The sequence below is a fragment of the Lampetra fluviatilis genome, chromosome 7 (genome assembly GCF_964198595.1).
Source record: "Lampetra fluviatilis chromosome 7, kcLamFluv1.1, whole genome shotgun sequence".
Classification (NCBI taxonomy): Eukaryota; Metazoa; Chordata; class Hyperoartia; order Petromyzontiformes; family Petromyzontidae; genus Lampetra; species Lampetra fluviatilis.
Window position 1 is genome coordinate 424,219 of NC_136281.1, and position 22,245 is coordinate 446,463.

Genomic DNA, 22,245 nt, shown 5'->3' on the forward strand with positions numbered 1-22,245 from the left:
GCAATATTTACTATAACTGAATTGCATGTACGTACAGGTTTATTTGTATTTGTATAAAGGCTATGACTGTTAAGCTTACGTATGAATTCTCAGCACCAGTAAGTTCAAAAGCATTTTTCCAGTAATATTGTTCAACCCTTTGTCAAGCTACTGCTGGATTACAGCCTCCTCACGTTGTGTTGTCCTTGGAGTTTGTTCGACCATACTTCACCCTGGTCAATGCGGGTTGGTGAAGGGGCATATCAACCACCGATGATATTAGCCATGGCCGTGAATTGAAATGATGTCGCTGAGTTTATGGCACGGTGCACGAACCATAACGCTGCGACTGCGATTGATTACCACTTCCAAAGCAGCTTTTCAGAACATTTCTTCCATGAGATGGGATTGCCTTTCCAAGTCCTCTCTCTCTTCACAGTGTTTGATTCCAAGCACAATTATATTCACGAATAATTTTCCAGTTGATGAGATGTGTGTGAATACTGGTGAAACTATTACAAACATATTTGAGCAATGAGTGGTCGGTTAGCATATAAATAACGATGCATATTTAAGCAAAATCAATTAGTGACAAATAGTCAGCAATTGAATTAGAGTCGTAAGCACATTTTTTTTGCTACAGCTTTGGGCCTTGACAATCACACTGTGGTACAACAACAATCGCATGTCACTGGCAAGAACAGAACGATATTGCACGTTGGTAATAAATACGGCTCATGATATAATCGGACGGATCACAGGTTAAGCTCACGTTTATTGCCAAATATCACCGCTCACTTACGTGCGAATCATGCAAGTGATGTTTCCAACACAAATAAACACAAGGGATGAGCAGTGCCCATATTTACGAGGACATCATACACATTGCTTTAGCAACAGAACAGTGACTGGCGGAAGGAGTGAGGGGCAACTCGGAGACTGAGACGGGGCGATCTGTCGAGCAGTGACCTCTCCAGTGAACGGCCAAGGGAGGGCGGCGATTCCACGCAGGCTGCCTGGCGTGATATATAACGCGCAGTGCTGTAATACTTTACCGTGATGAAAAACATATCACGTTTACATCACACCTTTTTATGGAACGAACGACCACAAGGCACATTACAATGAACAATCATGAATACACCATCACACTCCAGTATACTACTAATCACGCTGCATTCAACTATTAACCGCACATCGTCCTTATGAATGAACCATGATATAAGGCCTGACCTAAAACTCGGCAGAGGAGAGCATGACCAAGTTATAACAGAAGACTATTCCGCAAGAACAAATCTATAAGAGTGATGTCAATCAGGCTCAAGATGTTAATATGCAGGCATTCTTTCACTGGATGCCTTTGTGTTGTCTGCTGGCCAAGTGACCCTCGACAAAGAGCTTCTTAGCTCAATGGGCTTCAACTGAGTGAAAAATATACTTCGAATTCTGATGCCAATGAACCATATTTCAAGACCTGGTGTGATGTGCTCATATCTCCTTACTCTGCGCAGGTCAACTGAGGAAATGTATTTTGCACCAGCTACCATTTATGTAAGATTAATATTGGAAGAATTCCATTGCGTTGCTTTTAAATGTATGTGTAAGCATTTGTGGAGTTGCTCTGTCAAAGAAAGTGTTAATGTGGTAGTATTATAGTTTTTACGGTAGTCACTCCTGATTTTCGAGCGAGATCCAATTATCAGGTATTTGTCCGATCATATCAGGATTGAGCCTAGATGGTGCGTGGATGGGCCACCAAATAGGTTGCTAAAGGTTTCTGCGGGCCTGCATGGTGGGCAGCAGAGGGCTGTGCAGTAGAATCCATTGTTATCCTGTACTTCTACATCCCCACATCTATACTCCCCGATTCCACCAACCCACACTGACAATACTGCGCTATGCACTGCCCTATGTATCCTGTGACCTGGGTTTAATTTCAGGCCAGGGCTAATTTTGCTGACCCATGCAGTGTGGTGAAGTATGGTCAAACAGACCCATCACATGACAGCACTGGGAGATGGATTGACATTTTACATTTTAATTTAAAGGATGTGCGGGCACATCTGTTTTGTGTTCCTGACCCTCTTCTGACAATCATTAAGAACTTTCACGATGATGGGCAAGCCTGGGTAAATATGGATGGCCAGGGATCAGAGCAATTCCTTGGCATGTGACAGAGATGTCCTCTAGCTTCTACGCTATTGAACTTATTTTTGTTACCAAAAGGCAGCATCAGTGGAATTTCGATCTGGTACGGATACAATCGAAGGCTGACTGATGCCAGGGTGCAATTATAAGATGACCCCTGTTTAATCATGTTACGTATGCTGATCAGCTAGATGGTGATCACTGCCCATACAAATAAGTTAGAGACTCTGCTTCTCGACCGGCAGATGGCCACACGCCATCTTCCCCACTACGAGTTGCTGGGGTAATTGTAGAGGATGGAGAGTCACCGAATTATATGCTCTGGTTTGTCTGCAGAGGTCTTACTCAAAATAAGTTGAGCAGAAATATCCTTTCATTGGCTGCATGATTCTGTATGGAAGCTACATGTGACTCTCCCATCTCCTTGGCCACAATCGTCCCATATCTTATCTATACTTGTGAAATTTGGACCCCCTCATTAAAAAAACACACCTGGAGTCAAGATCAGCTTCTTTGGCGTCTTTGGAGGGAGCTTGTGAAAGATGCAATTACACAGTTGGCAGCAGCTACCTCCAGCAACAAGAGATAGAGGAGCGATTCTCACAATGAGCAGTGTGTCGTCAGGTGGCTATATCACATTGAACAAGCACAGGGTAGCATGCAGGCCATCCAACTGCCTGTCACCAGAACCAGTTAACCTATAATATCTGGGCATGTCCTGTGACCTGCCAGAAAGTCTTAAATCGCTATTTCATGTTGCCTAAAAGCTTACCTAGACAAGTACAAACACCACAGTGGTGTAACTGCCACTTAGTGGCGAATTCCAGTTATTGTGCTGTTGTGTGTGCTTTCGATTTTCCTGTCGCAGGCGGGTATGGGTTGGTGCACGTGGCAACTCTTTGCTGGTGGTTCTTGGCCACTGGCACGGAGCTGTTTGTGGCTAAGGGATATGCTATCTAAAAGGCTACCATTAGTAGGGAGTTGCGGAACATATGGCTGCAGCTGATTAGACATGAGCCACAATGGCACACAAATTTAGTGGGCTGCTCGCACAGGAAACATCATAATTTTCATTTATTTAAAAAACACATGTAGTGAATGAAATAAAATCAATTTAATTATAGAATACGACGTTCCGATTGCAACACAAGCAACCACCATCAGGTATGAATGAATGAAAAAATAAACCTAGTAAACTTATAAATGTAATGCAATACAACAGAGAGTCGGCTAACACAACAGTCAACACCCTACCTGGTTGATTACGTTCTTCCAAAGATTGCTAAATTTGAGAGACTCTCTGTGTCGCTCTGTGTCTCTCTCTGCTTGTGTGTCTCCCTATGTGTCTCCGTGTCTGTGTTTTGTCTTTCTCTCAAATTTAGCAATCTTTGGAAGAACGTAATTAACCAGGTAGGGTGTTGACTGTTGTGTTAGCCGACTCTCTGTTGTATTGCATTACATTTCTAAGTTTACTAGGTTTGTTTTCTCATTCATTCATACTTGATGACGGTTGCTGGTGTGGCAAACGAAACGTCGGATTCAATTATTTTATTTATTTTCTTTCTACATGACTTTACCGAAAGAACCAAAGAGTAATTCCTGCAGGCAAGAACACTTCAAATCAAGTGAATGAAATGTCTGATTAGTTTAACAGGGTGTCTGTAAATCATCTTGGCTCCAGCTGATGTGGTACATGTATTCCAATTGTTGAGCATCACATTCACACTCTTTACAAGTATCTCATCGTCAACCATCATCTATCCACTGCTAGATGATGAACACCCCATGCCGTTGCTATCCCTCATATTCTTACAAGGCCACAGGCCATCTCTCTTTCTCTATAGTGAATGTACTCTTGGGTGCATTCTCTCCTTTGCTTGCCACTCCATACCACGAGTCTCATGTCCTCCCTTCTCGCAATATGTCCTGCGCAAGACCACTTACTTTTCGACAGTCATTATTGTTTTCACTTTGTATTTGTTCTCCGATCATGTTTATCTTCCTCTCAGTGGAATTGCATTCACGCCTCTCTCGATGTTACTTTGTACGCTAATCAGCTTTTGTTACATTTTCTTTGTCATTTGTTCATGTGTCCAATCCATATGTTGAAAACTATTTCTACAACATATTGGTAAGTTTCCTTTTATTATCAATATCAGTTTTCCAAAATAACTCCAGACACCACCAAGGCAGTCAGTCACACCATGTCACAAGAACAGTCACCACATCCTACCGCAAAATGACTCCAGCAATCCCTAGCTGCCTAGCACCTTCCCCGGCACGATCCTGGCAAGTTGCCGAGCTTACTTAGCACCACTGTGGCACAGCGTCAGCGATCAACGGAGGAAGCGTTGACACCATCGTGGTATAGTTCCAGCACAGCTCAACTAGGCCACGGGGGGGAAAAAGACATGACGCTACCACGGCACCCACACACCATGACCCCAGGTGCACAAAGGACCGATTTAGTTTCCCAACAATGTAGGTTTCCACAAGACACATCAGGACCGCCGAGGAGTTGTCAAGGCAACAATCCGCGACCAATCTTGGTATCACCCGAATTCAGTCTCAGAAGGCACTGGGGAACCCCAGCACCAACACGGAGTCCCAGGGAGAGTGGATAACAGACCCGGAGGTTTCAAAAAGGGCCTGACAATGCCACTCTGAAACACAAGACATTGGCACGTGGGACTTGAGAGATGAGGAAAAACGGCAGGATAAGGGGCAGGAGGCACGGGGTAACACATCCAAGCAGGGGAACCAACAAATACAAACTAAACTTAACAAATTCGTAAAAACTCAATAATTTGAGCCGAGCGGCAACAAACTCACAATCACCACACAGCCCAAAACCCAATCAGAGAGAGGGAGAGCAGAAAGAGCCGGGCAAACAGCAGACGTGCCCACAAGAATGGCAGGACACAGCCCAGGGTTCATCTATCACCCACAGGGGCCACTTCCTGGAGACGTCTTGATATGTGACAATGAAGATTACAGGATGGATATTCACGGGCTGTTTGGAGAAAATTAGCAGAAAAATACTGAACAAGGAAATTGATCAAAACCAAAGAGGAAAGCTAAGGATCCCTAAAGTCGCTGGTCACAAACTCCCGAGGACTGCGAGGCTATAGCTCTAGAAGCAGACTCGTTAAGGCAAGACCACAGTGTGCTAGGACTGGTCAGGGTGGAATATATGAAGATGCTATTCAGCCAGTGGTGGCGCTCGGTCGAAGCAAACAAAGCCAATGCTTAGTTAAGGGCTTGATAACCATTAAAACGTAGGGATGAACCAAATATAGTATCAGCTCAAATTAAAATCTTAATATACGTAAAAATCTAATCATCACAAATGATAATTCTTCTCTCTCATCGCTATCTTGTCTGCATCTCTCTTAAAACTCCATATTTACATCTTGTCTACATCTCTCTCACTTAATTACATCAGTTTAATATATATAACTATTTTCTTTCATCTCACATCTCTATCCTTCGCCTGCATTTCTCTCATTATATTATATATCATTCACGTGTCTTTTTCTCGTCTGTCGTCTAACTACCATATAAACCAATTATACCACGAGGCGGGGCACAATCATGCATATGTAGTGGGCTCAAACGGAGACTCAGTTGTACTTTGGAGGCAACACGTTTATTAACATTTACACGTACTTACGAAAGGGTAACTGCCCCTTCACCAGATAACAACCTATGGTGGTGGGCCACCAGGCTAGCTACACTAACAGCACAGGGAGGAGCTACTATGGACGGGACCCCAGCTTGGGTCCCGGTCCCCGTGTTGATCTTGTCTTCCGGACGTAGGGCATAGAACGTAGAGTCTTCAGGATTACAACAACAGCCGGTCCCACTGAGGAACCCGCTTATATCCTCGTGGCGGGGCTCGCTCCGCCCCTGGCCACGACCCCTTTCTGGAATCCTCGAGGAAGATCTCCACCTTGACACGTGATCACCCCCAGCCTCCCCCTTTGGGGGTCTCCGGGTAGACACCTCCGGTCACGTGTCCTCCAGGGTCAACCAGAGGGCCATGGCCCCCTGCAACCCCGTTCCGAGGCCGGCACTCTCGCACCCTATCCTGTAGGGGCTGGCACTGCACGTAGAGCGTGGTGCCATCACTCACTGTCAGTCAGTGCTGCCCGAGCCCCGCTAGGGCCGGTACTGCATCCCCATTCAGTGGTGTCCGTGATGTCAATACATTGCATGGCGTGCCTTTCCCAGGCCGGCCACACACAGTGACATCCAGCGATGTCGCTACACATATACAGGTGTAGAGGATGTCTAACCCATCCTCACACACTCGCACCACACAAACAACACGCATACCTTCCGCACTCAACATCACAACACGCCACACACATCAATCACGTACACGGGGGATGCACCAGGGAAAGGTCGGAGGTCAGGGGTTACTTACATCACACACATGGCACGCTCGAGTGGGGAATAGAGATTGGGGTGTGAGCACTAACGTGCACGACACCCAATCCGATGGGTGAGTGGTTGACACTCTGATCGGATTTGGTTGGAGAGTGGATCAGGAAAGAGCGGGAAATTGAAGAAAGGTGATAAGTGGTGTATGAGTGGTGACAACGGCATAAAGCAGTTAAAGTGCTCTTGCCAAAGTCTCCTTTTCATCTGGTGGCAGCGGTGGGATGTCCCGACCCAGCCGACGCAAATTCCCACGAGGGGAGACCCAAGCAGAAGACACTCTAGGCGCCCAGGACGAGCACTGCCCAGAAACGGACCCGCCGAGTCGGGATTCATCTCCCGGCTCATCGACAGAGTTCAAGGCAGCAGTCCAACTGACATGGGCACCTTCGTCCACCAACCCGGCGGGGCAGACTCACCGCCGCAGCAGACCATCATCCAGAGATCGGAGGATGGATCAGCTACTTAATGCAGTATCAGTGCTGCTTCGCCGGCTGGGGCCTGATGGGAGACAACTGCGGGGACCTCAAGCTGCATCACCACCCCAGCAAGATGGCAGAAGCCTCGTGCAACCCAGGACACCCAACCCGGGACACCGCAGCAGCCAGCAGTGGACGAACCACCATCGACACTGCGGACAGTGTGTCCCGCATGGGACCATGGAGCAAGCCCTATCCCACATTCCATGGCCCTGCCGACAGCAGCAGAAGGAGAGCGGGAGAATCCGGGTCACAGTGAAGGGCAGCTGGCCAGGCAAGGGGCAGTAGGACAAATCGGGATCAGAAACCCAGGTGCGCCCCAAACGGGATGACCCGGGAAATGTGGATGAGGATGGCGTCGCCAGTTGGGTGCGTTGGAGAAGTTCGCGTCCAAAACCGGAGATTGGCACGTTTCCATTTGCCGTTTTGAGACAGTGGTCCGGGCACTGAAGTGGACAGAGGAGGAGGCCCTGGCAGCACTACCCACCGCATTGGATGACTCAATGCTGACTCAAAGAGGGGATCCCTACAGGCATCATACAAGGAGATGGCGGAGGTGTTTGACCCTCCGTCTGGGGCTCGACAAAAATTCCAGAACCGGCAGTGGAACGCATCCAAATTGCTCCTGGTCTTCATGATCAAACTGCTGTTGCTGGCAGAAGCCGCATTCCCGTAGCTTGACGAGCTGGTCCTGGACTCGCTGGTGGTGGAGCGTCTCCTCATCACGGCACGAAAGGCAGGGGTGGTACTGCCGTTGGTGGGGTAGAAGCCGGCACCTTGCTTTGAGTCGCACGGCATCTCAAGGCGTACGAGGAGATGGCAGGACTCGCGTCGATTGAAGCAAACGTCGCTGAACATCTCGGCGATGACGCGGAACCCCAAATGATGGAGATACCAGAGCCACCGGGGGAGCACATGCATTTGGCAGAGGCTTACAGGACAGAGGTGGAGGCGGCCCTGCCACAACTCTCAGGGACGTCTTGAGAAGCAGAGCAGCGACCGCGACGCTGGGTACCTCAGGAGGCGAGAGCAACACTCCCGGGCAGGGGCAAAGTCATCTGTCATCGTGTGGTCGTAAGGGCCACATCGCTCGTGGATGCCGCAGCAGGACGGTGGCGGCTGGGACGACCAGCCAGACTCGCCGAGCTTCACCAGCAGCCGCCCCAACTCAGGCGAGTGCGCACACCTCAGACACCCGGCCGGAACCATCCACCCCATGTTCACTCCTTCACGCATCTCATTCTTCGGGAGGCACATCACTAGTTCCCATGCCCAGACACGGTCACTAAGTAGCGTCGGCTAGCGAGAAGGGTAGTGGCAGCCACGGCCAGGACATCGGTGTTGGTAGGTTCGGTCGCAGGGGTTAGCATGCGCTGACGTGCACGACACCCAATCCGATGGGTGAGTGGTTGACACTCTGATCGGATTGGTTCGGAGAGCCGGAAAGGAAGGTGAAGTAGGGGTTTATAAGGGACTGTAAAACGTGTGATGTGGTTGGTTTGGATGATGAGTGTTGCTGTGGTGTATAAGGGGCCGTCCATAAATGACGTCACGCGATTTTTGACCCCCCCCCCCCCTCGTCACACGGCGTCACAAAAAGTCAGACCCCCCTCAAATATGACGTCACAAAGCTCTGCCCCCCCCCCCAAATAAAACATGCTTCAAATCGCTTTAAACTATTGCCATTGTAGTGGGTATTTAATGCCGCTGCACTCTGATGCTGTAGGAGAAAACATTTATTAAAAAGTATAATTAAGTATAACGTGTTGTCTATATTTAATTAAAGTTGCGCATTTTGATGTGACGTCACATTTCTCACCCCCCCCCTAGGTGCGTGACGTCATTTATGGACGGCCCCTAAGCGGTGACAATGGAATAAAGCAGTTCAAGTTTCACCTGCCCAAGTCTCCTTTTCACAGGTAGCAGTACAGTACAGAATGTGCGTTTTACCATGATACGCCACGGCCCAAGCAAAATGTACGGTGGAGGAACTTCACCATGACCGACGCGCCGTGGCAGAGCCCGGCGAAGGGGAGGTGGGTCCCGTGGGCCCTCCCCGCATCCCCAAATGGAAACCTTTGGCCCAATCAACGCGAACCGCTGTGACGGCGTCCCCCCCCCCCACACCAGAAGATCGACTCATTCTCCATGCGGGAAAGTCGTGGGGACGCCTCCATCCAGCAGTGGATCTGCAACTCGCACGCGTCCTCGACGTATTCGGTGCATTCTCACCCGGCGCACCCTGCCGTGGTGGTCGTAGTCCCTGGGCGTTATTTGGTGACTGCTGCTGCGTTGGCAGTGCACAAATAACGAAACCCTCATTACATTCGTCAATAGCAATACTGTGGCCAGAAGGAACACGATATCACGGGCGACGTTCTGGGCAATGGGTCTTCTTCATAGCGCACGCACATTCATGTTGGCAATGTCCCCCTCCTCGTAATACAGCACAACGTGCTCTGAAGGTCCACATTGCTCAAAACGTCGCCTTATGATATCGAGAGCACTGCGATCTCACGTGAAGGGCCACCACGCCGTTGGCTGGACCAAGTTGTTGACGTGGTGGTGGTTGTTGTTGATTGTTGTTGTTGGGCTCGGCCCAGCGGTGCAGGTCGCCTCCACCGCGCACCACGCGCAGTCTCCAGGCGCGCGGCGGTGACGTCAGCGGCACAAACACTCGGGGGGGGGAGGGGGGCTTCAATCGCCGTGCGCAGGTGAGCGGCGGGTGGCGGTGAGCGGTGAGTGGCGGGCGAGCGGTGGACGAGTGGTGGCGATTGGGTGAGTAGTGGAGAGCGGTGAGTGGTGGTGGGTGGCGAGTGGTGAGTGGTGGACGAGCGGTGAGCGACGTGGCGGTGAGCGACGTGGCGGTGAGCGAGCGGCTGAGTGGTGAGCGAGTGAACGCGACCCGCCACCCGCTCTGTGCTCCGTGCAACTCCGACTCGCCCGCTGCAGGTGGCTGCTGCTGCCGCCACCACCACAGCTGCTGCCACAGCTGCCGCTGCGTGCCCAGAGTCGTGGGCAGAACAAGGTGGTTGATGGTGGTGGGTCTCTCTCTGTCCGTCATCCCAGCTTAACTCGTGACATCTTGAGTTTATTTTTCTTCCCCGCGACCTGCCAGCAGCGAGCCCCCCCCCCCCCCCCCCACACACTTCAAGGCCTCAAGGTGCACCTAGTCTGGCACAACCACTTGTGGTAACGTCATATTCACTTCGTGGCGATTGGCGGCTGTCAGTGTGTTTGTATGAGCGATCCCTGACAAATCTTAACGTCAAGGTGATAGACTTCGCTAAAGATGCCGGGTCTCCGTGCACCTTCACATGTGTGTTGGGTGTTATAGGAATACGCGGCCTGCTAAATCGACTGCCTCCCGTCATGAGAATGTGGAATTTTGTCATCGCCCGTGCTGGACCGTCGACGCAGATGCGCGCTGGCCCCGTGTGGCCCTGTTGAGTTTGCGAGCGCTGATGTTGCCTGTAGCTTCAAACTGCATCCGAGACCATCATTGATCAACACGACCTGTGTCACCTCTTCCGGGTGAATAACTTCGGTGACCACTTCGTGCTAAGTCAGCAGTGGTCGTCCTGTGGAGTGGCTGTTGTTCATCGCTGTGGGGATATGGAGTTTCCACCCTTCGCTCGTCTAAACAAGAAGATAGAAGATACAGACCTGGTGTTGCTGTTGTTGTTGTCACATTAGCTGGGTTTAATGGCAACATGGGCTCCCTGCATAAAGTATTTTTGTTTTTTCTTGTTATCGCGGCAAGCCCGTGGTTACAGGTGTGGTTTAAAACACCAGCTTAGTCATTACCACACCTGTACTGTAGCTATGGCAGGTGCGGCAAAAGTACATTCGAATTACAGTAATCACGAGCGCGTCGGTGATTTTACTTAAAAGGGGGGGGGGGGGGAGAAATTAACTATTAAACTCCTGCGAAACGTCTCCACGGTTTAAGTCCACTCGCTTTGCTCTCTCTCACATTGAAACATGTGACACAGGGCACACATACTCTACCCATACAAACATGCTTAAATATAACTTGCATAGACCTACTCACGAATAATCAAATGTCGTATACACAGTCATAATCAAATTTAATGGTGTAGTTTTATTTGACGTGTTCGTGATGTTTTGGAATAAATCTGAAAAAAAAATCTGGCCTAAATAGAGTCAGTCGATCATCTGGCTTCCAATGTGATCTGGCAGTCCTGGGGCGATCCGGCATGCCACCAGTCCAGTGATCGGCACCATGCGCGTGACAAAAATAATAGCTCTGCTTGACTTGAGTGTCAAATATTATATACAGTACATTATACACTATATACTATAACCTAAACAATGGAAATACTGCATTGTATACATCACCCCATTCAGAGTCCTCGAGACTGGAGTGGTAAGTACGGTATAGTAAATAGTCATTTTTTGAAGTAGGATATTTATTTTTGTCTATCTCTTTGTTTATTTATGACCATTTCACAAAGTAAACAAATGTAAAACAAAAAAGACATAACAACATCTAAAAACATAATGTCATACAAGAATGTGCAAAAATAAGCTATTTTAACTAATGATGATTAGTGATTATCTGGAATTATTGAATATCCGGCGCCCCCACCTATCCGAAGCTGCCGGATAATCGATGATCGAATGCATAACATTTCAGTAAAAAAATGTTAAACGTGTATTCTGAAAAATATAACGTTACAGTAAATTAAGTCACATCCAAGCGTTTCCAGCCAAAATTGGCATCGCGTGGAATCACTTCAATTTGAATCTATTTGAATTCATGTGATCATGTGCCATTGATAGCATCAAGACATCTTGTTTACATAAATGTTACAGAAATATTCAACATGTCTCCATTTTGCTCTCATTCGTCTCTTCAGTTCATATAAAAACATACATTCTGCTGTTTCCCAATTAGGTCCCTCCAAATAAAGTTAATTGTTTGCCGAATATGTCCTACACGATAATAGTAATACAATACCTCGATCAATCAGACCTCACGTCCACAAAAATCTGGTATAATGTATAGATGCTTTTATTGTATGTGCTAGCTGTAGAACCTTTTGATATTATTCTTTACCTTGTGTGGTCGTGTGCCATCGCTCTGTCATTCCAGGTAAAGTTGCGAGTGAACCATTGGTCGCTCCAACGTGCTCTCAAAGGGCTATGGGCGAGAATGGGGAAATTTCAGCCGAGTTCACGCAAGAGATGGCGAGGTTGCGCAAACTCGTCAGCCACCTGGAGACCCAAAACGCCGAGCTGAGACGCCGAGGATCCGGCGCAGCAGCGGCAACGCACAGCGCTGGGGAGGCGCACGCCGGTGCCGCCGGGAGACACAGCGCCAAATCCGACAAGAAGCGGAGCGACACTGACACCGCTGCGCCGCACCGTGCCGGGGAAGTACAGACAGTGGGGAACCAGGCGCGATGTAACGGTGGTGTCATGCCGAGTGGCTCACCGACGGCGCAGAGTGGTGCTCAAAATGAGGATGGAGTGGTTGCTGCTGCAGCTACTGCTGATACTCTGGACGATGTGGTCATGCTGGACCTGCAAAGGACGGACGTGGTGGAGGAAGACACGTGGTAAGTGTAACGGTCACATTAATTGGAACTCGAGTTGCTCATATCCTTAATTGGAAATGCCTCCTGTCCAGATTCATCCTCGTCTGGGTGAGGCTGGGTTGCAATGTATGTAGAGTGCTCAACTGGCAACAGAAATGCCGTGCGTTGAACTCCTTGATAGGGCTGACTTGATTCGTGTTTTATCTGCCATCGATGTAAAGAGAAGTGGTTGGCCTCTGCCATAGAAATGTAGATTTTGATGGCAGTCTTCTTGTCTGAGTACATATGAGGGTTGCAAGTGATGGATCCTGTTATTCGCATTTGTCCATGTAAATAACTTTTTTTTATTTGGCACTGCTAGGATATCACTTCCAGGTGATTTCTGGTCTGGAGATGAGTGCAAATAGTAACGAACTTGCCGCACAACTCCTGCAGAAAAGCAACAGCATCCGTCATTGTGGATGTTGCAGATTGTGCCTGTGCAGCTGTCGGCGATCCATCTTCACCACCAGCTTTAGCAGTAGACGCAATGACATCATCATTACCATCATTATGGCCGTCATTGTCACCACCATCGTCATTATTAGCAGAGCTATGATCAGCACCACCATCCTCCCCTCTCCACCATGAATTTGGTGCAAGCAGCTGCCACATCCACGTGATTCCTCTAACCTGCGAATAATAGGATGCATATGGCCCACCGTTTTGGTTGACTTCCTTTTATCCACATACTAGCTTTACTACCCGGGTTCGCCCGGGACTTGGATTCACCACGCCCGGCCGTCTTTGTCCCCCCAGTGGTGATGTTCACACAGCACACCAGTTACTCATTTGATGCTGAGTCGACCTATGGGAAGCCCAGGACCGGTTCACATAATCGTCACCAGTGGTGGCCGTGAGCGGGAATCGAACTCGGGTCGCCGCGTTCGTAGCGCAGCGCGCGAATCGCTACGCAGTCGTTGCGCCCCCCACACACACAGGATAAAGACAAAGATCCCCTGTGTAGCCTGTGAGACTGTAGGGGGCAAGTGCTGTTAGCGAGCACCTATGAAGGCCGGCACGGCACACGAGGGGGTGGGTGGCCAGCACCACGCCCGGCCGTTTTTGTCCCCCCAGTGGTGATGTTCACACAGCACACCAGTTACTCATTTGATGCTGAGTCGACCTATGGGAGGCCCAGGACCGGTTCACATAATCGTCACCAGTGGTGGCCGTGAGCGGGAATCGAACTCGGGTCGCCGCGTTCGTAGCGCAGCGCGCTAACCACTACACTACCGCTCCCCCCACACATACACACACACGCGCGCGCGCGTCCATAGGTACACATACACGCGCTTGCTGCAGACACACAACTTTGAGGGTGCGTACGGCAGTAAACGACTGAAATAATTAAGCAATGCTGCGCGAAGAACGCCTTAGACCTGCAACACATTTGTATTTCACTTTACCCGCGGAGGGTTGGGGGGGTCCGTGACATGAGCAGGCACACTCCGTTACGCTTTCGCATACGGGTCACATGACAGATGTGACATCACAGCTCACTTTCCGTGCAAAATATATGCATTATTGCGCCCCCACCCCCTCCCCCCAAAAAATATACAAAAGTCTATTTTTATAATTGTTGCATGGTGTACAGTCTGGAAAGTACCCATATGGCAAATTTAAAGTTTGCTGCATGTCGGGAAGTACGCTAGAAATGTTGAACAGTCACACATATTCACAAATTTCCCTTTTATATATATAGATAAACATGGATAATATAAATAATCAATATGTGGATAATAGGAGTAGCAGTTAACAGAGACATGGAAGAGAAGAGTTTCCCTATAACATGAACATGAAGGTACAATAAGCACGGAATAAGCTTATTTGGTTTTCTAGAGCAGGGGTCCCCAACCCCCGGGCCGCAGACCGGTACCGGTCCGTGGGCAGTTAGGAACAGCACGAGGTGAGGGCGGTGGGTCCGCGCGTGGCCCGCCCCCATTGTTTTATTATTTACCACTTCCGTCCGCACCTCTTTACCGTACTGCTGCGCGTACTTGTCTCAGTCATAGTTTTGGTAAGCCCACAAGATATAACCCTAGCCACAATGAGTAAAAAACAAACGTCGCTGGAGAGCTTCTTTGAAAAGGGGGAAAGACCCAATGATGACCCCCCCCCCGTCCATGAAAAAATTGTCACAACATTAATGGTAATGGTGTATTGGTCATATGTCAGTTTACACCACCTGTTTGTCTCAGGTGCTCTTTAAGTAAAGAAAACAGGTTATGCAATAAACACAGTGAAGTGGGTTAACATCCATCAAGCCAAACACAGTTTCTTGAACCACACTGTGTGCTTTTGCTGGCTCACAAAAGGAGAGCACAGAGGGGTATGGAGGTCGCACTGTTGGGCGGACACTTTGGGTCAGTCTTGTGGTTAGTCACGAGGTTGTCTGTGAAAGGGATTGCATTTACACATGAGTTAGGAGACCCGTATGTTTTTTTTCCCCACATACTTGAAGCTGTTACTCATTGTTAGTCCATTAATGAGTAGATGAAAGAATACATCACTTTACATAGTAACAAAGTCAAGGCAGGAAGAATTCACAAGTACCCAAGCTAACTTTTAAGTGGATAATACAACACGAGGGCTAGGGGTACACATTTTAAGCGTGACACTTCGTTTGCCGTCTGGAACAGGAAGCCCTTGAAATCTTAAGATTTGAGAGTACACACCATGCGTCATGCGTTGTGACTTGAAAAGGGTTATCAGAAGAAAAGACGTTCTAGTTTTTATTACACGTATTTCCGAAAACAATACACGTACAACCCGGAATTATAGTTTACAATACATGAGAAGTTTGTGAGTTTTAATATTATGCAAGCACATCATCAATATGGGCAGAGGTAGCCCTAGACTAGCTGCCAGCAACTGGTGCCCGAACCATGCAACCAGCGCCCCTAACCCCAAACCACAACGGCTGATCTAGGCTGAGGTTTTTGGTAAACTGGGAAAATCTTGCCCCTATTTTCCATTTAATGTTTTTTAAGCGTATTTTTTAAACAGAGGCATAATTAGTCGGTTTGTCCGTGCGTCTGTCCAACAAATACATTCTCAGATATGTTGAGAAATTAATTATAGTTCATATATCCTCTGTATGCACACGGGAATTGATATAATGACATCTTTGTTTTTTGTATTTTTTTCCTCAAATTTGGCGCCCCACTTAACTTGGTGCCGAAGGTGACCGCCTCGTTAACCTATATGGACGGGCCGCCCCTAAAGATGGTCGCCTCCAGCATCCGCTGTTGCCATATTTTTTTTACCATAAACACACGCTGTACTTTGCTCTATGCCATGTTGTTCACTATCGTTTATTGAAGTTAAATACAAACAACCACATATCTTAATTTAATTTACAAAATAAAAACAATATTTCACGAGTTATATATAACGCTTGTGAAATCGTGTTTTAAAGTTTATTTTTGAATTACAAATGTTTGCTGAAGTTGTAGTCATGGTAACAGAGCATTCATATACATGCCCTCTGAAGAGGCTGAGGTTTATACAAATACCATCATCACCCTGGACATGTAAATGCTGGGAGTTGCTGTTTGGTGTGGGTGTTGGGCAGCACATGCAACCAAGAGATAGCGGTCAGGGGCTGCCTCCCGCAGAGATGTTGTTCGTTCATAATAAAGGTTTTTGGGTTTAGATCGCGTTATTTATAGATATGTCGCAACCCTCCACCACCCGACACGGCCAATCAGTAAAAAATTGTGTCACGTTGACAATAGACAAATAGTTCACTACTTTAGCCCACCGGTGTGTTGAAGAGTGAATCCACAACATTAACAATTTTTTTTTGTAACATTTACATTTTTTGTAAATGTCGTGGATTCACTCTTCAACACACCGGTGGGCTAAAGTAATGAACTATTTGTCTATTGTCAACGTGACACAATTTTTACTGATTGGCCGTGCCGGGTGGTGGAGGGTTGCGACACATTTATAAATAACGCGATCTAACCCAAAAACCTTTATTATTAATAATATTGGTCGCGAAAGCCTACGTGTTAAAATGTTGTTTGTTGACCGAAGTCAAGGGGTCACCATTGTCCTTCCTTATGCTCAATTCCAGAGCCGTTACATAGTCTACACCAGCGTTCTCCAACGATATATTTCGGTGGGCCACCTATTATATAATAGGTGTGTGCTGGCAGGCACATGAAGCCACTTTACCACATCACGCAACTACAATCCTCCAGTTGAGAATGTCTCTCTAAGCCTTGCAATGGCTGTGTGAGTTGTGTTCCTTTCCATCATTGTGAGTGGAGTATTAGACTCATCCATGGGAACAGGTATCAGCGATCTCAAAGTCATAAGGGCAAATGCTCAGGCATGTGAAAAATATCCATACAAGCGTAGATCGCTAGGGACTCTTTAAACATGACAGTAAGATTGTTAATTATTTATATAATTAAAGTTTGTATTAGGTTATGTTTAATTTTAGAAATGCCCATAAAAGTTGAAACTCACGTTACCTGTGATATGGCTCTGTACAGATTCCATACGGTATTTATATTGGTGTTAACATTACTTGACACCGGCTCGGCACTATTATAATACAGCTCATATGAAGGAGCACTATGCTGCAGAGGTGTGGACTCGAGTCATGTGACTTGGACTCGAGTCAGACTCGAGTCATGAATTTGATGACTTGCGACTCGACTTGGACTTGCATAACAATGACTTTGTCCCACCTATGAGATGTGGACTCGAGTCATGTGACTTGGACTCGAGTCAGACTCGAGTCATGAATTTGATGACTTGCGACTCGACTTGGACTTGCATAACAATGACTTTGTCCCACCTCTGCTATGCTGCATATTTTACACGTAATGTTTTTTGGTTATTCATGATAACATATATGTTGTTTTCCTTCAATGTGTTTGCTACTCTGTCTGCAGGTTCATGATTTTTGCTTATCTCGGCCTCGCTGTGCGCTGCGTTGCACCGCTAGTCGAGTAGATAACCATGTGTTCAATAAACCCTCGGAGCCAGGATGACCGTCCAACTCCGATCGTCATTTATTGATTGTAACAGGTAAAACTGGTGAGAAAACACAGATACAGCATCTGTTATAATTCGGAAACACCCACACAATGAACACCACAGCATCAGAACATTGTCTCAGATAACAATAGATCCTGGAAGAACCAGGCCCCCACATTACCCCTGAACAACTAGACAAAGGCACAAGCTGGTGCGTTGCATACAGGCACATAGTGTATTCATCCCACTGCACCCCAAATGTACAGCATTACACTTAACACTAAACTGTGGATGAGATACTTCGTCATCACTCTCAGGATCGCAACATAGGCACAAGTCTGACTCGACCTACTAAATCACAAGTAACATCCACAATAAGGAAAGTCACAGGCTTCGTTACTAACTAGGCCTCGTATTTACTACAACAACTTAACGGCACCATAAAGGCATTTACATTGCTATAATGGTCATTCCAACATTACAACGGCATTTCCAATATTATAGGAATATAAACAACTTACAGATAATGCTTCTTAAGCTCCCACAATGGACAAGTGCGGCTGTGGTCTCACTGAGATGCGATGCGTGCCGCCATCTTGACTTATCTGTGTAATGGCCGACGCCCGCGTGGTACAGTGGAAATCTAACATCGTCACTTCCTGGTCACGTGACCAACATTAGCATAAAAAAACAGGAACTTCCTGTGAACACACGCTCCACATCTGCCGTGAGGCAAGACACTCCCCGTCTGGTATCTAGGAGATACCACCATTTATTTCCTATCTCATAAACAAGTGTATAACACCTTCAACGGGTCGACTTATTTGTCCATATCTTTGCGAGAGAGAAGTAATACTATCTCGACTATGGGCCTGATGAAAGTTCTTGCGACACCTTGCTTCGCAATCATAACCTCGACCTTTCGAACTTTTCCATCGGCACTTGGAATCGACTTGAGGATGCGGCCCATTGGCCACTCATTCCGTTTGGCTTGGTTGTCCTTCAGTAGGACGAGGTCGCCTTCTTGGATGTCTGGTCTATTAGACTGCCACTTGTTGCGCACTTGGAGTGTCGTAAGGTACTCGTTTTTCCAGCGACGCCAGAACGTGTTCGCGAAGCTCTGCACTTGTCTCCATTGACGTCTGTAGAGGTCTGCAGTGCTGGCCTCCTCGGTAGGTGCTGTGAGCACATCTGTCTTCTGGGTAAGAAGTGTAGCAGGAGTCAAGATGAATGGTGACTCCGGGTCGGTTGAGACGGGGATCAGGGGTCTTGAGTTAATTATGGCTGAGACCTCGGCCATGAGAGTGGTCAACACCTCGTGAGAGAGCCGTGTGCACCCGACATCACATAGCATGGAGTCGAGAATGCGTCGAGCAATCCCGATCATGCGTTCCCAGGCTCCACCCATGTCCGAAGAGTGGGGAGGATTGAAGATCCATGTGCAGCCTTGGTCACTAAGGTATTTCCTGACAGAATAATCTTCGACATTCTCCGTATTGATCTTAAGCTCTTTACATGCTCCTATGAAATTGGTTCCACAATCAGAACGGAGTTGCTTGGCTGGCCCTCTGATGGCGAAGAACCTCCGGAGCGCATTTATAAAGCTCGAAGAGTCCATGGACTCCATTACTTCGATGTGCACTGCTCGTGTACTCATACAGGTGAACAGCACAGCCCAACGTTTGCTGTTCGCGAGCCCTCCTCTGGTGCGGCGGGAGATGACTGTCCACGGTCCGAACACGTCAATCCCTACAGAGGTGAAGGGAGGTTCCACACTGAGTCGATCGGCTGGGAGGTCTGCCATTTTCTGTTCTTCCTGTTTTCCACGTAGCTTGCGACACCGGATACACTTGTGGATTGTGCTGGCGATGCACCTCTTTGCTCCAACGATCCACAGCCCTGCAGATCGGATTGCTCCTTCTGTGAAGTGCCGACCTTGGTGCTTGACCTTCTCGTGGTAGTGGCGCACGAGTAAGATTGCGATGTGGCTCTGGCTTGGGATTATGAGGGGGTTTCGTTCGTTCTCATCTAATTTTGCATTCCCTAGCCGACCACCGATCCTGAGCAAGTCGTCTTTGTCCATCCCGGGGTTTAGCTTCCTGAGGGTGCTGACCCTAGGAAGGTCTTCTCCCTTGTTAATGGCCTTGATCTCACTTGCATAAGCTGCCTGTTGCACACAGCGGAAGATTGATTTCCTTGCTCTGGAAAGCTCGTCTTCAGTGCGTGGCACTGTGCAGTAATGCCATCCATTGCAGCTACCAGTGGTGCCTCTCATCGGGTGATGGAAGCAGTCTGCGATATGCGTTAAATGTGCTATCGCTCGCACGAGCGTCGTCCATTTCGAGAAATGTTCAAAATGGTGTGGACTCAGTGGACTTCTTGGTCGAACATTTGTTACGAAAGTTGTCACTAGAGAACGAATCTCCTTGTCGGACTCGGGCTCTAAGAGTCCAAAGGTCTCCTTGGTAGTACATGGGCCAACGTCACGTCGTAACAGGAACGCTGGACCCGTCAGCCAGATGGTTTGATTCAGCAGAGATGCAGGGACGGACCTAGTTGCGAGATCTGCTGGATTCTGGTCAGTTGGAACGTAATTCCATTGCTCCGGCTGCGTCGATCTCCTGATGCGCTCCACCCGGTTGCTGATGTAGGTGTAGAACCTTCTGGTTTGGTTGTTTATGTAGCCTAGTACGACCTTACTGTCCGTGTAGAACTTGGCCGCGTCCAGTTTGACGTCAAATTCGTCTAAGATCAGTTCCGCCACCTCTGTAGCAAGAATGGCTCCGCACAGCTCGAGCCTTGAGATGGTATGTTCCGGTTGTGGGGCCTTGCCGTGGAACTCCTTCCAGAATTCCCACTCGGACGATAGCTCCGAGTCGAGGAACGGAGAGGCCACGGTCACAGCGACCACCGCCACGACCACCAGCAGAGCGACGAGCAGCGGCTTCACCTTAGTCTTCTTCCCGTCAGTCAGGACTGGCTTGGAGAAACGTGGAGGAACAAACTCCAACGAAGACGGTGGATGCACAAGCAAAGTCATGGTGGTTTCTTCGTAAGTCTGCACGGTACAGCCTTGACTTCTCTCGCCGAGTTCCTCTTTCAGCGTGAAGTGGTTGGGGCACGGTTTGAAGAGCGACGTGCGTCCATTCGTGAGCACACTCGTTCTGAATGTGCTAATGTGGTCTGGTTTGTGTATTCCCTTCAGACAAACGTCACCTATGATGACCCATCCTAGGTCGAGTCTCTGGGCATAGGGAGCGTCGTGAGGTCCATTGCGTTGGTTACGAACCTTGTGGACTCTCAGCATGTCCCTGCCGAGCAGAAGTAAAATCTGTGCCGCGTGATCCAATGGCGGGATGAACTCTGCTATGGGTTTCAGGTGTGGGTGGTGACGTGCAACTTCGGGCGTGGGAATCTCACTCCTGTCGTCCGGTATCTCGTTGCACTCTGTCACCGTAGGAAGGGCTAGCTTTATGGTGCTATCTATGGTTTCCACCATGAGGCCGCTCGCTCTTCTTCCCGCTGTCTCCATCAGTCCTGAGCATGTTCTGAGCGTGTATGGAAAGGAATTCCCACCTACACTTAGCTGATCAAAGAACTCTGACCTTGCCAAAGACCTGTTGCTCTGGTCGTCCATTATGGCGTACATCCTTACTGCCCTTTCAGGATGTCCTTTGGGATAGACTCGGACGAGGCATATCTTTGAGCAAGATCTTCCTTTGAAGCCTTCTCCACAGACTTCTGTGCATTTGGTTGTGATTGACGAAGTGAGTGCGGCGGTCTCGCCTTGCTCCCCGCCGTGCTCTGCTTCGGGATCGGAAGCCTTAGTGCTACTGGGTTTCGAGTAAAATGTGTGCAGAGCAGTTGCGTGTTTGTCGCTGCCACATTCCTCGCACTTGATATCTGCCTTGCAATTCCTTGCAAGGTGGTTAGTAGAAGCACAGCATTTGAAGCACACTCCAAATTCTTTCAGCATGTTCTTCCGCTCTTCCAATGGCTTCCTCCTGAACTCACGGCATTTCTGGAGGGAGTGAGGTTCATCATGCAATGGGCATTGCTTCTCTGGATCCTCTATCTTTTTCTTTGTGGTGGTTGCCTGGACGGAGTTTGCGAATGTCACAGGAGAGACCTCAGTCTTGTGTACGGAAATTGGCACTCTCGCTGTTCCTCGTTTCGCCGTTGTCCTTTCCATTTTTGGGAGATCTGGACTGGAAATCCCCGTGGTGCCAAACATGAAACTCGGGTCATTTCTAGTCTTAGCCAGGTTGCGGATAAACTTTGAGAAAAAAGAGAATGGGGGGAATGCAACCTGATGCTCTGACTTGTATCTTGAACCCGCTGTTCTCCATTTTTCCTGCACGTCAAATGGCAATTTCTCTACGATGGGGTTCACGCCATGGTAGGTATTCAAGAAAATGAGACCTGGTAAGTAGGGATCAGCCTGGGCTGATTCAAGCTCCATCAAAAGATCTCCAAGCTCCCGTAACCTTTTATTGTCTCGACCAGAGATTTTTGGAAAGTTCTGCAACTTCTTCAATGGTTTCTGGGCTACCATAGCACTCCTTGAGCCTCTCCCACACCGCATGCAGGCTTGA

The 22,245-nt window shown here is 48.3% G+C and overlaps 1 protein-coding gene across 1 annotated transcript in view; it reads left to right on the forward strand.

Annotated features, from left to right (window-relative positions):
- The first annotated feature begins 9,750 nt into the window (after positions 1 to 9,750).
- LOC144933370 (uncharacterized) overlaps positions 9,751 to 22,245 on the forward strand; it is a 30,767-nt gene continuing 18,272 nt past the window's right edge. The window contains exons 1-2 of the mRNA XM_078858062.1: positions 9,751 to 9,763; positions 12,169 to 12,634. Coding sequence (XP_078714188.1) covers positions 12,219 to 12,634 — 416 coding nt within the window. The 5' untranslated portion in view covers positions 9,751 to 9,763; positions 12,169 to 12,218. The remainder of the gene's footprint in view (positions 9,764 to 12,168; positions 12,635 to 22,245) is intronic.